This window comes from Rhinoderma darwinii, chromosome 3, assembly GCF_050947455.1.
Source record: "Rhinoderma darwinii isolate aRhiDar2 chromosome 3, aRhiDar2.hap1, whole genome shotgun sequence".
NCBI lineage: Eukaryota > Metazoa > Chordata > Amphibia > Anura > Rhinodermatidae > Rhinoderma > Rhinoderma darwinii.
Genome location: NC_134689.1, coordinates 385,164,753 through 385,186,030, shown reverse-complemented (window position 1 = coordinate 385,186,030; position 21,278 = coordinate 385,164,753). Strand labels below are relative to the sequence as shown.

General features: G+C 46.0%; 1 protein-coding gene across 4 annotated transcripts in view; it reads right to left on the bottom strand.

Annotated features, from left to right (window-relative positions):
- The window catches only part of LOC142750103 (inositol polyphosphate-5-phosphatase A-like), a 75,956-nt gene that overhangs the window by 13,234 nt on the left and 41,444 nt on the right, over positions 1–21,278 (bottom strand). For all 4 annotated transcript variants that reach the window (XM_075858897.1, XM_075858896.1, XM_075858899.1 and 1 more), the window contains exons 6-7: positions 1,768–1,831; positions 1,079–1,182 (exon numbers count right to left, since the gene is read on the bottom strand). In XM_075858897.1, the coding sequence (XP_075715012.1) occupies positions 1,079–1,182; positions 1,768–1,831 (168 nt within the window). The remainder of the gene's footprint in view (positions 1–1,078; positions 1,183–1,767; positions 1,832–21,278) is intronic.

The window sequence follows — 21,278 nt, the reverse complement described above, 5'->3', positions numbered from 1 at the left end:
TTATCCCCACAAACTATGGCAACCTTGTTATCCCCACAAACAATGGGAAGACCCATATCAAGTGTCATCCTTGGAAACTGGTGCAAAACAATAGTAGTCTTCGCCATTGGAGCCAGATTTGAAACTTTACTATTGCCTCTGTTTTTGTTTCAACTACATGATGGTGACTGTAGTCTGGTTGTACATTAGCTACCTGAGGGCCATTTCAATAACAGGTCTCCAAGGCAGTAAGTTCAGATATTGGTAAGATGCACAAAAGTGGCACAGTGGTTGCTCATAGCGCTGCAATGGTACTATGGTTTTGTTACCAAACAAGTGAAGTCTATATATCGTTTAAAGGTTCTAATAAAGTTTCCTCCCAAAATGTAAAAAAAGAAAACTTGGTTTCCATGAAAAAGTGTTCGTAATCTAAACTAAAGGCGGCCAACAACTCCAATAGCCAACAGCTATTCCTTCCAACCTTTCCATACACATGCACGTTCGGTTCTGTACGTATACTCTATAGGGAGAGGGGAATAGGATGCTGCCAGGCACCTCTTCCGGTAGCTTGTTTCCCCGGAGATGCGTTGAAATTCAATTTGTACAATTTTATTTCGCCCCCCCCCCGCCTGACATCTGCCAAACAATCGTCGGCCAAACATCCAATACACATAAGATGGTCGGTCGGCCAGTCCCGAAGTCGGCAGGTTTGAGAGACATTACTCTAATGTATATAGCCAACTTAACAATTAGTCATCCTTGTCTTTCGCAAGTGGGCAATTCTAGAGCAACGTTACATAGCATAGGATACAACCCTTCAGTGGGATGGCTCAGCATATAGGGGAAATCTGGCCACTCCATAAAAAATAGCTTAGCTATTATCATGGAACTGTGTAACTCGTAGCCCAGCAAGTAGAGCACATGGAAGAACGTGAATTAGACAATTTAATGGATCCATTGGAGGTCACAAAATTAGAACAATGGTATTTTACAGTCAGATGCCCAAGAGCCCTGACACTTCATTAGTAGTTGGACACCAGAGATTGTACTGGCTCATTTGCCCGCCTATGAGGTGTACCAGTTATAGTGATACATGTACCTCCAGCCAGAAGTCTTGGGGGAACCTTTCCTTGTGTACAGTAGGACACTCTTCAAGAGATCCCATCCACATGGTATGGCCCGAGACAGACACAAAGTTCTTATCTGAGGAAACAGAAGACATTACTGACTAGATATCCATGGGTACACGTTACATAACAATGAACTCAGATATGGAAGTATCAATAACAGCTCATGGGCAATATGCCAGCCAACTCATCACTGCACACAATGGATATGCCACTTTGTTTACCATACTTTTTAGTATGGGCTCAACTTTTTGTAGGTTGATTGATCTACTAGGGATCCTGGGACAGGTGCATGTGGCACAAGGTAAGCACTGCTGCACATTTTTGGATCCCAGTGCTGATATAATACTGGTAGTAGCTACACTTGCTCCTCAGCCATGCATTCCTCATACATTACTCTGCCTCTTCTCTACTCTGATCTATTATTAAGTGTATTAGCCATCGAGGCGAGTGTGAAACCCATGACAGCTAATAGCACTAGTCGAGTCTCACAAGTCCCTATATGATTTACCAAAGAGCGACAAGGTGGCCTAACATCAAGATCTACTTGTCCCCCCTCTGCGGTATTCTGGTAGATCATGATCTTCTGTTTGTTTGCCACTGTTATAGATGGCAGATATGCAAGTCTTTTTCAATTATAAAATGTATTCATCTTTCTTACCTTGAAAATCATAGATGTGGACACTACGCAGAGAGTTGTGTATGAAATAGATAGAAGCCAAGGCCTGCCAAATAAACAAGCATATAGAGAGAAGAGGTTAATATTGTAATATTGTGGGGGTGTAGGTATGGTAGGGGTTAATGAAGTCAGCATCCAGGGGTTCCAAGCAGACTTTGCTATGGACACATGCATAGGTGAATTCACCAACCCCCAACTGGCCCTAGGGGGCACCGTGGACCCTCCCACCCTCACGGCTTCACTCGGCTGATTAATTGGGAGCTGGCGATCAATAAGAGGCAGAAAATGAAAACTATTTTTAAGAGATTAAGTCGTTTAACAGCTGTCTGGAGCAATGTCAGAGAGGGATACCACAGAGACAGGGAGGGGAGGGGAGCTGGCAGAGGAGGAGGTGGGGGAGACGGACCATAAGAAACACAGAATGTGAATTTAAGGAAGGGAAGTAGAAGTGATGCCAGCCCATCCAATCTTCCCTTTTCTTCCCTTCTATAGGATCTCATACATTATTATATCCTATGCCAGACTGTTCTTGTCCTATGTAGATCTAGTGTACACCTGCCCTATGTAACCCCACTATACCACAAAGATTAGAAATAATACAATACCACCTCTGGTAGCGCCCAATGACTCTAACGCTTTAAATGATATTTCCCTTAAACAATAGCGTACCACGACCACGGGAACTGTGTCTTTTCTACACCAGATTTAGGAGCCATGATGGAAGGGTTAATGTTGAGGAAAGTCATGAACTTTAAGCTCAGTATTTATGTGGCGGCACCATATATACAATTAATAGTAGGGTACCAAAGACGCCAAATCATGTGGCACCTTGGCCTGCAGGGCTGTGCATGAACTGACAGGTGTTTATTGAACAAGAATCGTGCTGGCAAAAGATGGGTTAACAGAGTGGTGTTACAGGAGGGGGTGCTGAGATTCACAGACATGTTCATAAATCAGAGTCTCGCACGAGAGAGTCGCAAAAATATAGAGTACCAAATAATTGCCTATCAAAAGAGCGTTAATAACCAGGAGTGAGAAGAAAGAGACAGCGCTGCCTGGGGAGAGAAAAGGAGCAGACTAGTGATAGAGAGACAGTGGACTGTGGAGACTATGAGAGCAGTCTAGAATAAAAGAGACCGTTGACTGGAGAGAGAATGAGAGCAGTCTAGTATGGAAGAGACAGCTGAACGTGGAGGGAATTAGAGCAGTCTAGTATAGAATAGACAGCTGACTGTGGAAGGATGAGAGCAGTCTAGTATAGACAGGATGGCTAACTGGAGAGAGCATAAAAGCAGTCTACTATGGAAGAGACAGCTGACTGGATAAAGAACGAGAGCAGGTTAATATAAAAGAGACAGCTCACTCGAGAGAGAGATCGAGAGCAGTCTAGTATAGAAGAAACCGCTGACTGTGTAGGGATGAAAGCAGTCTAGTAAAGGAGAGACAGCTGACTGTGGAGGGATGAGAGCAGTGTAGTATAGAAAAGACAGCTGACTATGGAAGGATGAGAGTAGCTAATATAGAAGAGACAGCTGACTGGAGACAGAATGAGAGCAGTCTATTATAGAAAAGACAGTTGACAGTACAGAAATTAGGGCAGTCTAGTATAGAAGAGACAGCTGACTGGAGACAGAATGAAAGCAGTCGATTATAGAAAAGACAGCTGACAGTAGAGGAATGAGGGCAGTCTAGTATAGAAGAGATAGCTGACTGTGAAGGGATAAATGCAGTCTAGTATAAAAGAGACGGCTGACTATGAAGGGATGTGAGTAGCTAATATAGAAGATATAGCTGACTGGAGACAGAACGAGAGCGGTCTATTATAGAAAAGACAGCTGACAGTGGAGGAAATGAGAGCAGTCTAGTCCAAAAGACACAGCTCACTGGAGAGAAAAATGAGAGCGGTCTAGTATAGAAAATGCAGCTGACTGGATGAAGAATGAAAGAAATCTAGCATAGAAGAGACAGCTGACTTTAGAGGGAATGAGAGTAGTGTAGCGTAAAAGAGACAGCTGACTGGAGAGAAAATGAGAGCAGGTAAGTAGAGAAGAGAGATAACTGACTATGGAGGGAATAACAGAAATCTAGTATAGAATTGACGGCTGACTGGAGAGAGAGAGCAGTCTAGTATAAAAGAGACAGGTAACTGAAAATAATGGGAGCAGTCTATTATAGAAGACACAACTGACTAGAGAGAGAACGAGAGCAGATTAGTATAAAAGGGACAGCTCAGTGCAAATAGTAGGAGACCCAGTCTAGTATAGAAGAGACATCTGTCTGTGGAAGCAGTCTAGCATAGAACAGACAGATGAATGCAGAAAAATCGCAGTCTAGTATAGAAGAGACAATTGACTGTGGAGAGAAGGAACAGACATCCAAAGGAGAAATGGAGCAGTCTAGTATAAGAAAGACAGCTAAATGCAAAGAAAAAGAAAGCAGTCTACTATAGAAGAGACAGCTGACTGTGGAGACAGGAGAGTAGCCTAGCATGGAAGAGACAGCTGAATGTGGGAGGATGAGAGTAGTAGCTAGTACAGAAGAGACAGCTGACTGTGGAGGGAATTAGAGCAGTATAGTATAGAAGAGACAGCTGACTATGAAGACGTGAGAGCAGTCTAATATAGAAGAGACAGCTGACTATGAAGACATGGGAGCAGTCTAGTATAGAAGAGAGACAGCTGAATGTGGTGTGATGAGAGTATGTAGCTAGCACAGAAGAGACAGCTGACTTTGGATGGAATTAGAGCAGTCCAATATAGAAGAGGCAGCTGACTGAGAGCAGTCTTGAATAGAAGAGACAGCAGACTCTGCAGAAATTAAAGCAGTCTAGTAGCGAAGAGACAGCTGAATGTAGAGGGATGAGAGTAGTCCAGTATAGAAGAGACAGCTGACTGTGGTGGGATGAGAGCAGTCCAGTATAGACGAGACAGCTGACTGTGGAGACATGAGGACAGTCTAGTATAGAAGAGACAGCTGACTGCAGAGACATGAGGGCAGTCTAGTATAGAAGAGACAGCTGACTGTGGAAACGTGAGAGCAGTATTGTATAGAAGAGGCAGCTAACTGTAGAGGGATGAGAGCAGTCTAGTATATAAAAGACAGCGGACTGTGGAGGCATGAGAGCAGTCTAGTATAGAAAAAAACAGCTGACTGTGGAGGGATGAGAGCAGTCCTGTATAGAATAGACAGCTGACTATGGAGGAATGAGAGCAGTCTAGTATAGAAGAGACAGCTGAGTGTGGAGGGATGAGAGCAGTCTAGTATAGACGGGACAGCTGACTGTGGAGGGGTGAGGGCAGTCTAGTAAAGAAGAGACAGCTGACTGTGGAGGGATGAGAGCAGTCTAGTATAGATGAGACAGCTGACTGTGGAGGGGTGAGAGCAGTCTAGTATAGACGGGACAGCTGACTGTGAAGGGGTGAGAGCAGTCTAGTATAGAAGAGACAGGTGACTGTGGATGGGTGAGAGCAGTCTAGTATAGAAGAGATAGGTGACTGTGGAGGGGTGAGAGCAGTCTAGTATAGAAGAGACAAGTGACTGTGGAGGGGGGAGAGCAGTCTAGTATAGATGGGACAGCTGACTGTGGAGGGATGAGAGCAGTCTAGTATAGAAGAGACAGCTGACTGTGGAGGGGTGAGAGCAGTCTAGTATAGAAGAGACAGGTGACTGTGGAGGGGGGAGAGCAGTCTAGTATAGAAGAGACAACTGACTGTGGAGGGGTGAGAGCAGTCTAGTATAGAAGAGACAGGTGACTGTGGAGGGGTAAGAGCAGTCTAGTATAGAAGAGACAGGTGACTGTGGAGGGGGGAGAGCAGTCTAGTATAGAAGAGACAACTGACTGTGGAGGGGTGAGAGCAGTCTAGTATAGAAGAGACAGGTGACTGTGGAGGGGTGAGAGCAGTCTAGTATAGAAGAGATAGGTGACTGTGGAGGGGGGAGAGCAGTCTAGTATAGATGGGACAGCTGACTGTGGAAGGATGAGAGCAGTCTAGTATAGAAGAGACAGCTGACTGTGGAGGGGTGAGAGCAGTCTAGTATAGAAGAGACAACTGACTGTGGAGGGGTGAGAGCAGTCTAGTATAGAAGAGACAGGTGACTGTGGAGGGGTGAGAGCAGTCTAGTATAGACGGGACATCTGTCTGTGGATGGATGAGAGCAGTCTAGTTTAGAATAGACAGGTGACTGTGGAGGGGTGAGAGCAGTCTAGTATAGAAGAGACAGGTGACTGTGGAGGGATGAGAGCAGTCTAGTATAGAAGAGACAGGTGACTGTGGAGGGGTGAGAGCAGTCTAGTATAGAAGAGACAGGTGACTGTGGAGGGGTGAGAGCAGTCTAGTATAGAAGAGACAGGTGACTGTGGAGGGGTGGGAGCAGTCTAGTATAGAAGAGACAAGTGACTGTGGAGGGATGAGAGCAGTCTAGTATAGAAGAGACAGGTGACTGTAGAGGGATGAGAGCAGTCTAGTATAGAAGAGACAGTTGACTGTAGAGGGATGAGAGCAGTCTAGTATAGAAGAGACAGGTGACTGTGGAGGGATGAGAGCAGTCTAGTATAGAAGAGACAGGTGACTGTAGAGGGATGAGAGCAGTCTAGTATAGAAGAGACAGGTGACTGTGGAGGGATGAGAGCAGTCTAGTATAGAAGAGACAGGTGACTGTGGAGGGATGAGAGCAGTCTAGTATAGAAGAGACAGGTGACTGTGGAGGGGTGAGAGCAGTCTAGTATAGAAGAGACAGGTGACTGTGGAGGGGTGGGAGCAGTCTAGTATAGACGGGACAGCTGACTGTGGATGGATGAGAGCAGTCTAGTATAGAATAGACAGCTGACTATGGAGGAATGAGAGCAGTCTAGTATAGAAGAGACAGCTGAGTGTGGAGGGATGAGAGCAGTCTAGTATAGACGGGACAGCTGACTGTGGAGGGGTGAGGGCAGTCTAGTAAAGAAGAGACAGCTGACTGTGGAGGGATGAGAGCAGTCTAGTATAGATGAGACAGCTGACTGTGGAGGGGTGAGAGCAGTCTAGTATAGACGGGACAGCTGACTGTGAAGGGGTGAGAGCAGTCTAGTATAGAAGAGACAGGTGACTGTGGATGGGTGAGAGCAGTCTAGTATAGACGGGACAGCTGATTGTGAAGGGGTGAGAGCAGTCTAGTATAGAAGAGACAGGTGACTGTGGATGGGTGAGAGCAGTCTAGTATAGAAGAGATAGGTGACTGTGGAGGGGTGAGAGCAGTCTAGTATAGAAGAGACAAGTGACTGTGGAGGGGGGAGAGCAGTCTAGTATAGATGGGACAGCTGACTGTGGAGGGATGAGAGCAGTCTAGTATAGAAGAGACAGCTGACTGTGGAGGGGTGAGAGCAGTCTAGTATAGAAGAGACAGGTGACTGTGGAGGGGGGAGAGCAGTCTAGTATAGAAGAGACAACTGACTGTGGAGGGGTGAGAGCAGTCTAGTATAGAAGAGACAGGTGACTGTGGAGGGGTAAGAGCAGTCTAGTATAGAAGAGACAGGTGACTGTGGAGGGGGGAGAGCAGTCTAGTATAGAAGAGACAACTGACTGTGGAGGGGTGAGAGCAGTCTAGTATAGAAGAGACAGGTGACTGTGGAGGGGTGAGAGCAGTCTAGTATAGAAGAGATAGGTGACTGTGGAGGGGGGAGAGCAGTCTAGTATAGATGGGACAGCTGACTGTGGAAGGATGAGAGCAGTCTAGTATAGAAGAGACAGCTGACTGTGGAGGGGTGAGAGCAGTCTAGTATAGAAGAGACAACTGACTGTGGAGGGGTGAGAGCAGTCTAGTATAGAAGAGACAGGTGACTGTGGAGGGGTGAGAGCAGTCTAGTATAGACGGGACATCTGTCTGTGGATGGATGAGAGCAGTCTAGTTTAGAATAGACAGGTGACTGTGGAGGGGTGAAAGCAGTCTAGTATAGAAGAGACAGGTGACTGTGGAGGGATGAGAGCAGTCTAGTATAGAAGAGACAAGTGACTGTGGAGGGATGAGAGCAGTCTAGTATAGAAGAGACAGGTGACTGTGGAGGGATGAGAGCAGTCTAGTATAGAAGAGACAAGTGACTGTGGAGGAATGAGAGCAGTCTAGTATAGAAGAGACAGGTGACTGTAGAGGGATGAGAGCAGTCTAGTATAGAAGAGACAGTTGACTGTAGAGGGATGAGAGCAGTCTAGTATAGAAGAGACAGGTGAATGTGGAGGGATGAGAGCAGTCTAGTATAGAAGAGACAGGTGACTGTGGAGGTATGAGAGCAGTCTAGTATAGAAGAGACAGGTGACTGTGGAGGGGTGAGAGCAGTCTAGTATAGACGGGACAGCTGTCTGTGGATGGATGAGAGCAGTCTAGTATAGAATAGACAGGTGACTGTGGAGGGGTGAGAGCAGTCTAGTATAGAAGAGACAGTTGACTGTGGAGGGATGAGAGCAGTCTAGTATAGAAGAGACAAGTGACTGTGGAGGGATGAGAGCAGTCTAGTATAGAAGAGACAGGTGACTGTGGAGGGATGAGAGCAGTCTAGTATAGAAGAGACAGGTGACTGTAGAGGGATGAGAGCAGTCTAGTATAGAAGAGACAGGTGACTGTAGAGGGATGAGAGCAGTCTAGTATAGAAGAGACAGGTGACTGTAGAGGGATGAGAGCAGTCTAGTATAGAAGAGACAGGTGACTGTAGAGGGATGAGAGCAGTCTAGTATATGGTGATTTTGTATTTCTATTTCTGACCTGACTTCTGGATAAAGTATACAATCTGTGTACTCCTGGCATTGTGGATATATACGGGAGGTCCTGCCTAACTGACCTGCATCACAGAACAGACCTTTGAAAAGCACAGGAGACATTTATTTCTTCCCTTCATCTTTACTTCTAACTTGTGACCAATAAGTTGTGGTCTCCTTCCTGAGAGCAGCCAACAAAGTCGTCTCAATGACTCTTATACATTTAATTCAGTTGCAATGTATTTACGCTGACGACCACATCTGTGCAGAAGACATAGACAGCCCATTGACTCCAATGGGAAATGCGTAATGCATCATTTAACCTATGGTGGAGCCGCAGGGAATTAAACACTTTCTGCCAGATTGTCCACTAGGCATTCCCGCAGCCGGACTCCTTGTAATCATCTTATCTTTGAGGGACTCCTTTAACAAAAAATAATTTCCAAAGTGGACAACCCTTTTAGAAAAGCTTCATTAGGGAAAAAACCATTAGAATTCTGGCTTATTGAGACCCTCTATGTAGGTGGTTATTCTCTCACACTTCACCTGCACCAATTAAGTGAGTAGGGGGCAATAAGGTGTAATCCCCTTGAGGCTTTCTGGGTATACTCCCACTGGCTTAACCCACTTATGAACATGTTTTAGATGTGTGTATTTAAAGGGTTTCTCCGCTTTGGACAATCCCTACTTCTTAGCAGTGTCCGTTGACTATAAACAAATACCAAAGTCTTTCCCTGCTAGGACCCCCAGTGATCAGCTGTGATCTGTGGGGAAGCCTTGCAGTAAGTGTTCAATTTCCCAGCAGCGCCACCACAGGGGAAACTAAACATTACACAGTGCCCATTCATATCAATGGGTAGTCTGTGTAATGCAGGACAGGACCTCTTTTCGGGACCCTCTCTATGAGCCAGAGCAGAGAACATCTGAATGGCTGAACATAATCCGTGGCTAAACATAATCAGGTTACGGCCCAGCACATAGCATGGCTGAAAAAAATATTCATTAGGGAAATTGAAAGACACCATAATGAATTAGGAATTTCCAGCTTTTTTGGGGGGTTTCCATTTATGCGGGCCACATGAGCCGATTTTTATGCTAATCTGATACATGGATGTGAATCAGATCAAGATGTGGAAAAAATATTGAGCGCTTTAGACATCGGGATCTCAAAAAGTCTTCACTGTGTTAGGAACTCCTTACTCTTATAAAAAAAAAAATTCTTTAACCCTTTTACAAAAGGGGGGTCTCACACCCAGCATGTGGTCTGTAGATGTTCTGACTTAAGACCCTACGTCCCTATATGTGCTCTGAGATCAGGGAGATTTAATCATTATGGCCGACGTTCATGTTCGGACTGGCCAACCAGATTACTAGAGGATCCTCTGGTGGGTCCAGGCTCTGAGTCACTAATACAACAGGTCCCAACAGTCCAGCAGAAGACAACCCCATTTGGAGCAGACTTTAGAGACAATCACTAGGTCTATTTCTTATGGGATGAGTCACAAATAAGCTATTAGACCTTATTGATGACATGTCCTGTGTGCACAATGGTAACAACAAAGATTACGATGAAACTAAAAGGGGACGGGCACATGTTCTGTAGAGGTGGAGGATGGCTCCTCAAAATCTTCACCACTGGTGGGCTCAGGGAACCCCAGTCCTGTACTGCCAATGTGTTTTTCATGAAATTTTCTGTTTTATACACAGTTCACTTGTATACCACAATTTCACATGTACTAACCACATATGTAAAACTCTTGGTACCATAGAATGGACTATAATTACCAGAATAACTAGATATTTATAAGTAAACCATAAGGCACACATGTATAACTGCACAGCTATTAGCGCTCCGCCATAAATACAGATATTTCTGTCCATCACTTAATCTATATCTTGCATACAGTGTTTACACACACACCTTATACTCCTAACACCTCTTCTTATTCCCCTCCCTCGCAGTATTTATCACGCTGCTGACACGATCAATACTTTTAATCTAGAGCTAAATTTATTAACTATGGAAGACAGGAGAGGAGATAAATGTGACCCCTGCCTCTCGCTCTCACATACCAGAACTTTACTAACTTAGGGGGGTCACTAAGTTTCTATGACAGGCCATTATCTGCCATAGCTTTCTTCCTGATACAGCAGAACCATGGAATATTTTTAGATATCTACGTCTAGTTTGACCAACATGTTTCTAGGTGTTATAAGGGATTTCCGGAATATAGCTGGAATTTTCTAATATAGTCTTTGTCACAATTTGGTCACCACGTGCTTATCTTAGGGACCTCGGAGAGTAGAATAGTTCTTTACATCTTACTCATGACAATGGGATATGTAACCTATCCATACGGATTATCAAACGCAAACCATCATCCCCTCCACCACCGCCTACAGCCACAGTCCCTGTGATCAACGTTCTGGGATTTCCAGAATATCAGAACTTCTCTAGGGTCACTTAAAGACGTCCTACAAATGTCAAATTGTATGTAGACATTGGGGTAAATTATTTGTTTCTGCCCTTGGATACCCAAAATACCAGATTTTAATGTGTATTTGGATTAAAGTCCATGTTGGAACTGCAATGCATGGCCAAATTTATGTGGACACACCTTCTTAATTAGTGGGCTTGGTATCTACGGGCTACAAAGTAGTAGGCCACACGGGCTCACAAAATGGGACAATTGAGTGTTAAATTACGTACATGGTATAAACCACTTTCCTTCGATTGTAATTCTAGTCGCACTTTCATCTTGAAGTAACCTCAGCATAAGAACTATTTGTCAGGAGCTTCATGGTTTGGTTTTAATGGCCGAGCAGCTGCATAAGATCACCATATACAATGGCAAGGGTAGCTGGAGTGGTGTAAAGCCCAACACCCATGGAAACATATTCTCTGGACTGATAAAATATTCTTTACCATCTGTCAGTCCAACAAATTAAAGTTATGTCAAGAGAACTTTTATTACTCAATTTCAGTCCTTGGCCACCATAACGCTCTTGTGGCTAAATGAGTGTTAATCCCCACAGTCATGTTCCAACATCTATTGGAAAGCCTGCCCAGAAAAGGAGAGTTAACAGTCTATGACAATCCAGTGACCTGCCTAATGTTAGCAGGGTCCTGAATTATCATGGGCATAACAATAGATTTTAGGGGGCGAGGAGCAGATATGGGAGGTCTACAGTCACCATAACTAGATGGAAGTGTCCTTCAAATTAATGTAGCACTTAAAGTTTCCATGTATTCTCTCTTTATGTTTCTATAAGTAAAGTTGTGAGCTAACCAAGGTACAGTTAGGTCCAGAATTATTTGGGCAGTGACACAATCTTCATGATTTGGGCTCCGTTGCCACCACATTGGATTTGAAATGAAACAACTGAGAGGAAATTGAAGTGGAGACTTTCAGGTTTAATTCAAGGAGTTGAACAAAAATATCCTGTGAAACGTTTAGGAATTGCCACCATTTTTCTACACAGCCGCCTCATCTCAGGGGCTCAAAAGTAATTAGACAAATTAACATTACCATAAATAAAATGTATTTCTTAATACTTTGTAGAGAATCCTTTGCAGACAATGATGTCCAATTACCTTTGGTCCCTTGAAAAAGAGGCAGCTACATATTAAAGAGCTGTAATTCCTAAACCTTTTCTCAAATTAGGCTGTGAATACCCTCAAATTAAAGCAGAGAGTCTGAACTTTAAGCCCATATTGATTATATAACTGTATATTCAATGTGTTTTGGTAAACAGCTAAAATGTCAAAACTTGTGTCACTGTCCAAATAATTCTGGACCTAACTGTATATGCAAAGGATCTGCACACACAGATCTATACAATTAAAACAGCAATAAGGCACATAGACATACCCACACACACTGCAGTACTGAGGCATACCACAGTGAGTATTCCCAAACCACTAGGTCTAATTGGTCATAAATCATAAAAGCAGTGGCGTAACTACCGCCGTAGCAGCAGTAGCGGCTGCTACGGGGCCCGCGGCATGAGGGGGCCCGTGTCGCCCGCCGGCACGGGCCCCCACCATGGCCGGAGGCTCCGCTAGCAGCTGCTATGGTTGCTACAGCGGGACGCCACTGAACAGTACGGCAGAGCAGGGAGGTATCTCCCCGCTCTGCCATTAACTGGTTCCCGACCGCTGGCTGTATTTTTACGGCCAGCGGTCAGGGACGGGTCCTTAAAACCCGAGCCCTAGACTTTCTACGGCTCGGGTTTTAACATGCTCCCCGCGCGATCGGGCAGCTGAATGTCGGGTCTCCGGCTGTCAGTGACTGCCGGGGACCCTGAGGAGAGGATAGAAGCAGCTTTTGCTGCTTCTGTCTTCTCCGATCACTTGTACACAGCGCTGAATGCGCGCTGTGTACAGGAATAGAGACGACAGCAGCAGCAGCGGCGCTGTCTCTATTCCTCCCGGTGATCATGTGACTGGTCACATGATCGCCGGGTGCCGTTAGTGGCAGGCTGCTGCTGGGTCTTACTAGACCCTGCACAGCCCTATTAGTGACAATCGTCACTATGAGAGGGCTGATTTCCCCTGTAACTGGGGCTGCTGTGCAGCTCCAGTTACAGTGAAAAAACATGGTGTAAAAGAGAGGAAAAAAATATATAAAGTTCCATAGTAATAAAAAAAATAGTAACGTAAAGTGCAAAAAAAATTTAAATTATAAATACACATAAAATACCCACCCCAAAAAAAAAACATTCCCCCCGCCAATCATTGTTGTAACGCTAGCACTGACCCAATTACTCTAATATAGACATGTAATATATAAAAATTTACGGTAGACAATGACGATCACAAATAAAAGGTCTATTTTAGGGTAAAACTATGTTATTACCCAAAAAAAATAGCTGAAACGTAAAAAAGCTTATTTTTTTACTATTATTTTCAAACTTTATGAATAAAAATTCTAAAATAGCAAAAAAGGTGTTTATAAAAACGATAAAAAATGAAACCTGCATTGTCTACGGAAAAAACGTCGCAAAAATCACGTCGTTAGCCCAACAAATAAAAAAGTTATAGCCATTTAACTAACACGTGCTAAAAAGGGCTAAACGGTGTCTGGTCCTGAAGGCGCAAAATAGAGCAAAATACATGTATCCCCTCTCCACAGGACATGTATCCCCTCTCCACAGGACATGTATCCCCTCTCCACAGGATCTCCACTTGATCTCCACAGGACAGGTGATACATGTGTGATCGCTGGCATTGATAGGGAGAACGGGGGACTGAAAGTCCCCTGAAGTTCTCCATCACAAACCTCGGACTTCCGGGGTCTGTGTCGGCAGCTCCGTAGAAATGAATGGAGCGCCGGTCGCGCTTGTGCGTATGCGTGACCAGCGCTCCTTTCATTTTTATTGAGCTGCGCAGACGCCGGAAGTCAGAGGTTAGTCATGGAGAAGTTCAGGGGACTTTCAGTCCCCCGTTCTCCCTATCGCTGCCAGCGATCACTCATGTATCCCCAATCCTGTGGAGATCCTGTGGATAGGGGATACATGTATTTTGTAGGACACACTGTAGGTCGCATTTTTTTGGAAGGGGGGACGCTGTATGGCGTTCCCTACAGGGGGGGAACGCTGTATGGCGTTCCCTGCAGGGGGGTTGCTGTATGGCGTTCCCTACAGGGGGGAGCTGTATGGCGTTCCCTACAGGGGGGGAGCTGTATGGCGTTCCCTACAGGGGGGAGCTGTATGGCGTTCCCTACAGGGGGGAGCTGTATGGCGTTCTCTGCAGGGGGGCTGTATGGCGTTATCTACAGGGGGGCTGTATGGCGTTATCTACAGGGGGGGCTGTATGGCGTTATCTACGGGGGGGGGGGGCTGTAAAAAAGGCACTATCTACAAGGGGGGGGGTTGTGTGACACCCAGGGGAGGGGGGGGCCCCAGTCAAAAGTTTGCTATGGGGCCCAGTCTTTCCTAGTTACGCCCCTGCATAAAAGGTTTGATAATAAAATGGTCATATCTGATAAAGTAGAAACTCTAAACGTTATAATGTCAAGTGGTCCACGATCCATCTGCAAGGAAGAGATGAATCCAAACAGCAAATTACTTGACCTTCTTCCATACAGTGATATGGTGCAGAGGAGAACTGTAGAATGGAGTTATCAGGCAGGCAGCATATATACAAAAAGAAAAGCAGGAACTGTTCAGAAAGGGGACAAGCAGGCAGGAGCTATTAAGAAAAGACAAGAGATGGCAGGACATGTGACAGAAAGAGGGACAAGGAAGAAGCAATGAAGAAAAGAAGGGAAGTACAAGCAGAATATTTGGAAAATGGAGAATGGTGCATTCCAGAACCATATAGAAAAGAGAGATAGGGCAGGCAAAATCCTTGTAGAATACAGGGACAAGGCAGACAGGGAGCGTGTAGGCAGGAAAGAAGGGCAGCCCATGTAGAAGATGGTATAGGGCAGACTGAAGTTGTTTGAAGAAGGAACAGGGAAGATGTTATGTAGAAGGACAAGCAGTAATTGCGTATAAATGTATGCTGTACAAAAAATGAAGTACAAGGTAGACAAGAATTATGAGAGCAAGTAGAAGCTATGGCAGAAGGGCCGAAACAGGGCAGAAGATATGCAGAAGATGGCAGAACAAGCATTGTGTACAAGTAAAGAATGTGTCAGGCAGGAGTTGTGTAGAAAGGAAGAACAGTACAGGCAGGAGTTGTGTAGAAAGGAAGGACAGGGTAGGCAGGTGTTGTGTAGAAAGGAAGGACAGGGCAGGCAGGAGTTGTGTAAAAAGGAATGACAGGGCAGGCAGGAGTTCTGTAGAAAGGAAGGACAGGGCAGGCAGGTGTTGTGTAGAAAGGAAGGACAGGGCAGGCAGGTGTTGTGTAGAAAGGAAGGACAGGGCAGGCAGGTGTTGTGTAGAAAAGAAGGACATGGCAGGCAGGTGTTGTGTAGAAAGGAAGGACAGGGCAGGCAGGTGTGTAGAAAGGAAGGACAGGGCAGACGGGAGCAATTTAAAAAAGGGAGGGCAGGAAATGTGCAAGAAAGAGGGATAGTACAGACTAGCTATCTAGCGACAAAGGGCAAGACAGGCAGGAAATGTGTGGAAATGAAGAATGAGGCAGGCAGGAACCTTGTAGAAGACAGGTACTGGGCAGGCAGGGGGTGAGTGGAAAGAAGAGAATGGCAGGGCTTGTAGGAGGAATGGAGGACAGGGCAGACAGGAGAAGTTGGTAATTGTAAAGAAAGGAAGTACAAGGCAGGCAGAAGCTGTGTAGAAAGGAAAAACAAGTCAGGCAGCAACTGTGTAGAAAGGAAGGACAGGACAGGCAGGAGCTTTGTAAAAAGAAAAACAATATAGGAAGGAGTTGTGTAGAAAGGAAGAACAGGGCAGGCAGGAGCTGTGTGGAAAGTAAAACAGGACAGGCAGAACCTGTGTAGAAACAAAGGACATGGCAGGCAGGAACTGCTAAGAAAGGATGGACAGGGGGGGCATGGCTTTGACCTGGCGGTGTGAGGACGCATCTTCTCGAGGCTCCGGACCCGGCTTGCAGAAAATCGCCCATAGGGCTCACTTACCTGGCTTCTGGGAGTTATGACGAAGGGAAGGAATCGTAAGAGTCTCTCGGCTACTCCCTGCACCTCTTCCATCGGCAGACTCCTTAGTTCCCGACAGGACGGGACATCTCCGCGGCGCTCCTCCGTCCCTCCTCCGTCTCTCCTCCGTCTCTCCTCCGTCTCTCCTCCGTCTCTCCTCCGTCCCTCCTCCGTCTCTCCTCCGTCTCTCCTCCGTCCCTCCTCTAGGCCGCAGTCAGACGACGCTGGCACGTGTGCTCTCGCCGACTCCATGCTCCACTCGGCCTGAGTACCAGCAGTTGCTCCCCGGTGCACGCTCCCGACATAGCGTCACCTGAGGTATGTCTGGGCATTGATGCTGTGTCCGGAACGGCTCCCCCGGCCCTGGCGGCTGATTATCCTCCTCTCCTGCCTTAGTGTGTGACCCGGCAGGATTCTGACCGCATGGCTCTGCAAGGTCGGGGGTACAGGCGGCTCCATTTTCTCCTGCCGCTCCATGGCTGTCTCCCCCGGAGAACTTATTGCAGCTTAGCCAGGGGACGCCTGCCATTTTGAGGGGGCCACCAACCCCCTCTGCGACCGCCTGTCGGTCTTTTCTCCGGGTCCTCCACCCTCTATGGAACAAAACTTGACAGAGCTATGGGAAATGGTGCGGGCTCTGCCTACTAAATCTGACCTGGATATATGTCTCTCCCGCCTGGAGGAAAAGCATGATACGGCCATTGCAGTTACCCAGGAGGTACGTTCACTGACCGCACATGTGGCGACATTTGAGTGCCAGAACTGTGTTAATTCTCTGAACATCTCGGTCCTCTCCCAGACTGGAGACTCAATCTACCCAAATGCATGACTTTTCCCTCCACCTGGATGATGTTGAAAATAGGGGGAGACGGCACAATTTGAAATGGAGGAGCTTATCGGAATCAGTACCTCCAGAAGGCCTGTATGATGCAGTGACTCATATCTTCAACAAGCTCCTGGATGACTTGAATGTGCCCCTAGATCCCACCTTAGACTCCTCACGAGGGCACTCATCCTTATCTAGGTCTGCCCATCGTCGTATTCGTCAGTTGTTACATGAACTTCAATTAATCGATGCGTGGCGTCTCCTGTACCCGTTGACAAAAGACTATACATTCTTCTCGGCCCCCCATAACTCCAAAATAGATTATTTCTTTCTACGTCATACACATCTTTCCTGCCTCACGTCAGCCTCCATAGATGATATTACCTTTTCTGATCACGCTTTTATAACACTTAATCTCTCCCTCCCAACAGTCCACCCTCGTCCCTGGCAGAGGCGCCTGAATGCATTGATTCTGCAGGATCCGACGGTGGTGACAGATATACGCAGGGACCTCCAAGAGTATTTTGCCACAAATGTCTCTTCGGATGTTGACCCTCTTTGCATTTGGGAGGCTCATGAGTGTGTAGTTCGTGGTTCCTTCATTCGCATTGGTTCTAAACTAAAGAGGGAGTGAGCTGCACACTTGTTGGATCTCTTGTCCCGAATACATTTGTTGGAACAGTCTCACAAGGTCTCCCGGGACCAGATTGTTGAGGCGGAGCTGGGGCAGCTGAGGGTTCAGGTTCGATTGCTCTGTCTTTCCAAGGCTAGGGCTTTCTTGGCTAAATGCAGACGGCACTTTTATGAATTCAGTAACAAACCGGGTAGGACCCTTGCGCGGGCACTTAGAAAAACCCGTTCTCGCACGTATATTCCTCATATTCACGCTTCCCACAATCGGCACCTGCAACTTCCCCATGACATCACTCTCTCTATAATCTTCCCGAGCCTCTTCATCTCCTGTTGGGAGGAGTTATTTGGAGAGGATTGAGTCCTATCTTCAGTCCTCTGGGATGAAATGTATCCCCCATGAGGCACTTGCTGCTCTGGAGGCTCCTATTTCCCTAGACGAGTTGTCATGGGCATTGAAGGACTCTCCATCGGGGAAGGCGATACAGGCCAGGATGGCCTCCCTTTGCAATATTATAAGGACCTGCTTTCTCCTCACTTTCTACACGCCTTCAACTCACTTACTGAGGGGAGCTCCCTTCCCCAAGATACACTTCGGGCTTACATTACGGTGATACCCAAGGAGGGGAAGGATCCTTCCCTTTGCCAAAATTACCACCCTATATCATTGTTGAATGTAGACATGAAGTTGTTTGCAAAAATTTTGGCGTATAGGCTGACCCCTCTTTTACAAACTTTTATTCATAATGACCAGATGGGTTCTATGCCTCTTAGGGAAGCACGTGATAATACCACAAGGGCTATTAATTTAATATATCAGGCCGCTGCCTCGGCAATGCCCACGTTCTTTCTGTCCACGGACGTGGAGAAGGCCTTTGACAGGGTCAACTGGGACTTTATGCTGGGCACCTTACGGCATATTGGACTAGGCACTCATATGATGCAATGGATTTAGAGTCTCTGCTCATCACCCTCGGCCCGGGTTAAGGTTAATGGTCACATCTCCTCCTCGCTCGCTATTTCAAATGGTACTAGGCAAGGCTGTCCCTTGTCTTCCTTAATTTTCATTTTATGCTTGGAGCCCTTCTTGTGTCATGTTCGCTCCAATCCGGATATATCGGGCGTTTCTCTGGGGGAGAGGTCCGATACGGTCCGGGCATATGTGGATGACTTGCTCTTTTTTCTTACTTCACCCAGGATTTCCTTGCCCAATTTGCTGGCGGAGTTGAGTAGATACTCGATATTGTCCAATTTCAAGATTAATTACCAGAAATCGGAGGCTCTCAATATCTCGTTGTCACAGTCTCTAGTGGAGGATCTGTCTGAGTCATTCTCCTTTAACTGGGCTAGGGATTCGCTCAAATATTTGGGGGTCTGGCTTACCAGTGATCTGTCTCGCCTTTATGCGGTGAACTACCCTCTGCTTTTTCAACGCACAAAGAGTGATTTGGACTCCTGGACGACGGGCACCTTTACCTGGTTTGGTCGGTGCATTTTAACATTTGAACATTTTACTGCAGATTTTGTACCTCTTCCAAGCTCTGCCCGTCCACATTCCACGCCCTTTCTTCCATGCCTCGTTGTCTATACTTCATAGATTCATACGGGTGGGGAAACCAGCTCGTATTGCCCGTTCTATGCTTTTTCGTGCTAAATGTGAGGGCGTTGTTGGCCTCCCGGATTTTGTCTCCTACCATCAGACCTCACATTTATCGTGAATTCTGGACTGGTGTAGACATGCTGGGGTTAAACAGTGGATGTCTATGAAACAGACCTTCCTTGCTGTCCCTCTGCAGGTACTGTCTTGGTTGGGCACACACATTCCCTTATTGGCACGGACACACCCGAGTATTGGGCCCACCTTTGCGGTTGCGTACCGGCTCTTTCCTCGGAAAGAATCTCACCGTCCCCCTCCCATTGTTCCCTATTCTGGGCAATTCTGTGTTCCCTCCTGGACAGGAACGGGGTCTGTTACAGGAGAATATTGTTCCCATCCAGACACTCTGTCTTATGACCACATAAAATATACCTGGTAAATAGATATAGTATATACTGATATTATTCAGTGGTGTTCACCCTTTGAGAAGGCAGTATGCTCAGAAGCCATTTGGTCATAGATTCTTATCTACTGCCTTATTAGCATACAATGGACCTCAGTACAGGAAGGAGCCATTGTAAACTGGATGTAGAGACAGCTGAGCATACTGGGAATAGATTTACCTATACTGTACAGATGCACATTGGAAGGTGTATGGGTGGTCATAAGGCGGAGTCAATGGAATGGGTGGGTTCAACCCAGGGATAGGAACATATAGGTCATGTGAAGCTCTTGGTGCGGCCTCTTTCCTGCCAGCCCTGGACGCTCAGCACTTAAAGAGGCTCTGTCACCAGATTTTGCAACCCCTATCTGCTATTGCAGCAGATAGGCGCTGCAATGTAGATTACAGTAACGTTTTTATTTTTAAAAAACGAGCATTTTTGGCCAAGTTATGACCATTTTTGTAGTTATGCAAATGAGGCTTGCAAAAGTCCAAGTGGGTGTGTTTAAAAGTAAAAGTCCAAGTGGGCGTGTATTATGTGCGTACATCGGGGCGTTTTTAATACTTTTACTAGCTGGGCGTTCTGATGAGAAGTATCATCCACTTCTCTTCAGAACGCCCAGCTTCTGGCAGTGCAGACACAGCCGTGTTCTCGAGAGATCACGCTGTGTCGTCACTCACAGGTCCTGCATCGTGTCAGACGAGCGAGGACACCGGCACCAGAGGCTTCAGTTGATTCTGCAGCAGCATCGACGTTAGCAGGTAAGTCGATGTAGCTACTTACCTGCAAACGCCGATGCTGCTGCAGAATCATCTGTAGCCTCTGGTGCCGATGTGTCCTCGCTCGTCTGACACGATGCAGGACCTGTGAGTGACGTCACAGCGTGATCTCTCGAGAACACGGCTGTGTCTGCACTGCCAGAAGCTGGGCGTTCTGAAGAGAAGTGGATGATACTTCTCATCAGAACGCCCAGCTAGCAAAAGTATTAAAAACGCCCCGATGTACGCACATAATACACGCCCAGTTGTACTTTTAAACACACCCACTTGGACTTTTGCAAGCCTCATTTGCATAACTACAAAAATGGTCATAACTTGGCCAAAAATGCTCGTTTTTTAAAAATAAAAACGTTACTGTAATCTACATTGCAGCGCCTATCTGCTGCAATAGCAGATAGGGGTTGCAAAATCTGGTGACAGAGCCTCTTTAACATCAGGAGCAAGCTAAGTTCTATTATATGTGTGCTTTCTGTGTATGTATGTATATAAGTATAATTATATTACAGCAGACTTTATATGTGTACATAGAGATATTCTAGGAATCTTATGTGGATTATAGATGAGTAGATATATATATGCTGTTTATGCATGAGTCTCTATATGTACATGTACTAATGGTCAGGCGCTGTATGTGGCTTTGGTTATAGTTGTAGTACCAGGAGACCGTATAATGTTGGGACCTGGATTTATATTATATATACATACACATTACTAGTCACATGTGCAAAGTGTCCAGGGAAGGTAGGAACAGAGGCAGTTGTGTGTGGTTGTGTTGTCTATGTAATGTATTGTATCTTGATGTAGTGTATATTGGTTTGTCACGTCTATGTTATGAGTAAAGTATTTTTATATATTTAAGTATCTGCGAGGGTTGTATATTACTCCTGTGGTTTGTGAAGGACTGGAGTGTGTGCACATTGTGAACAAT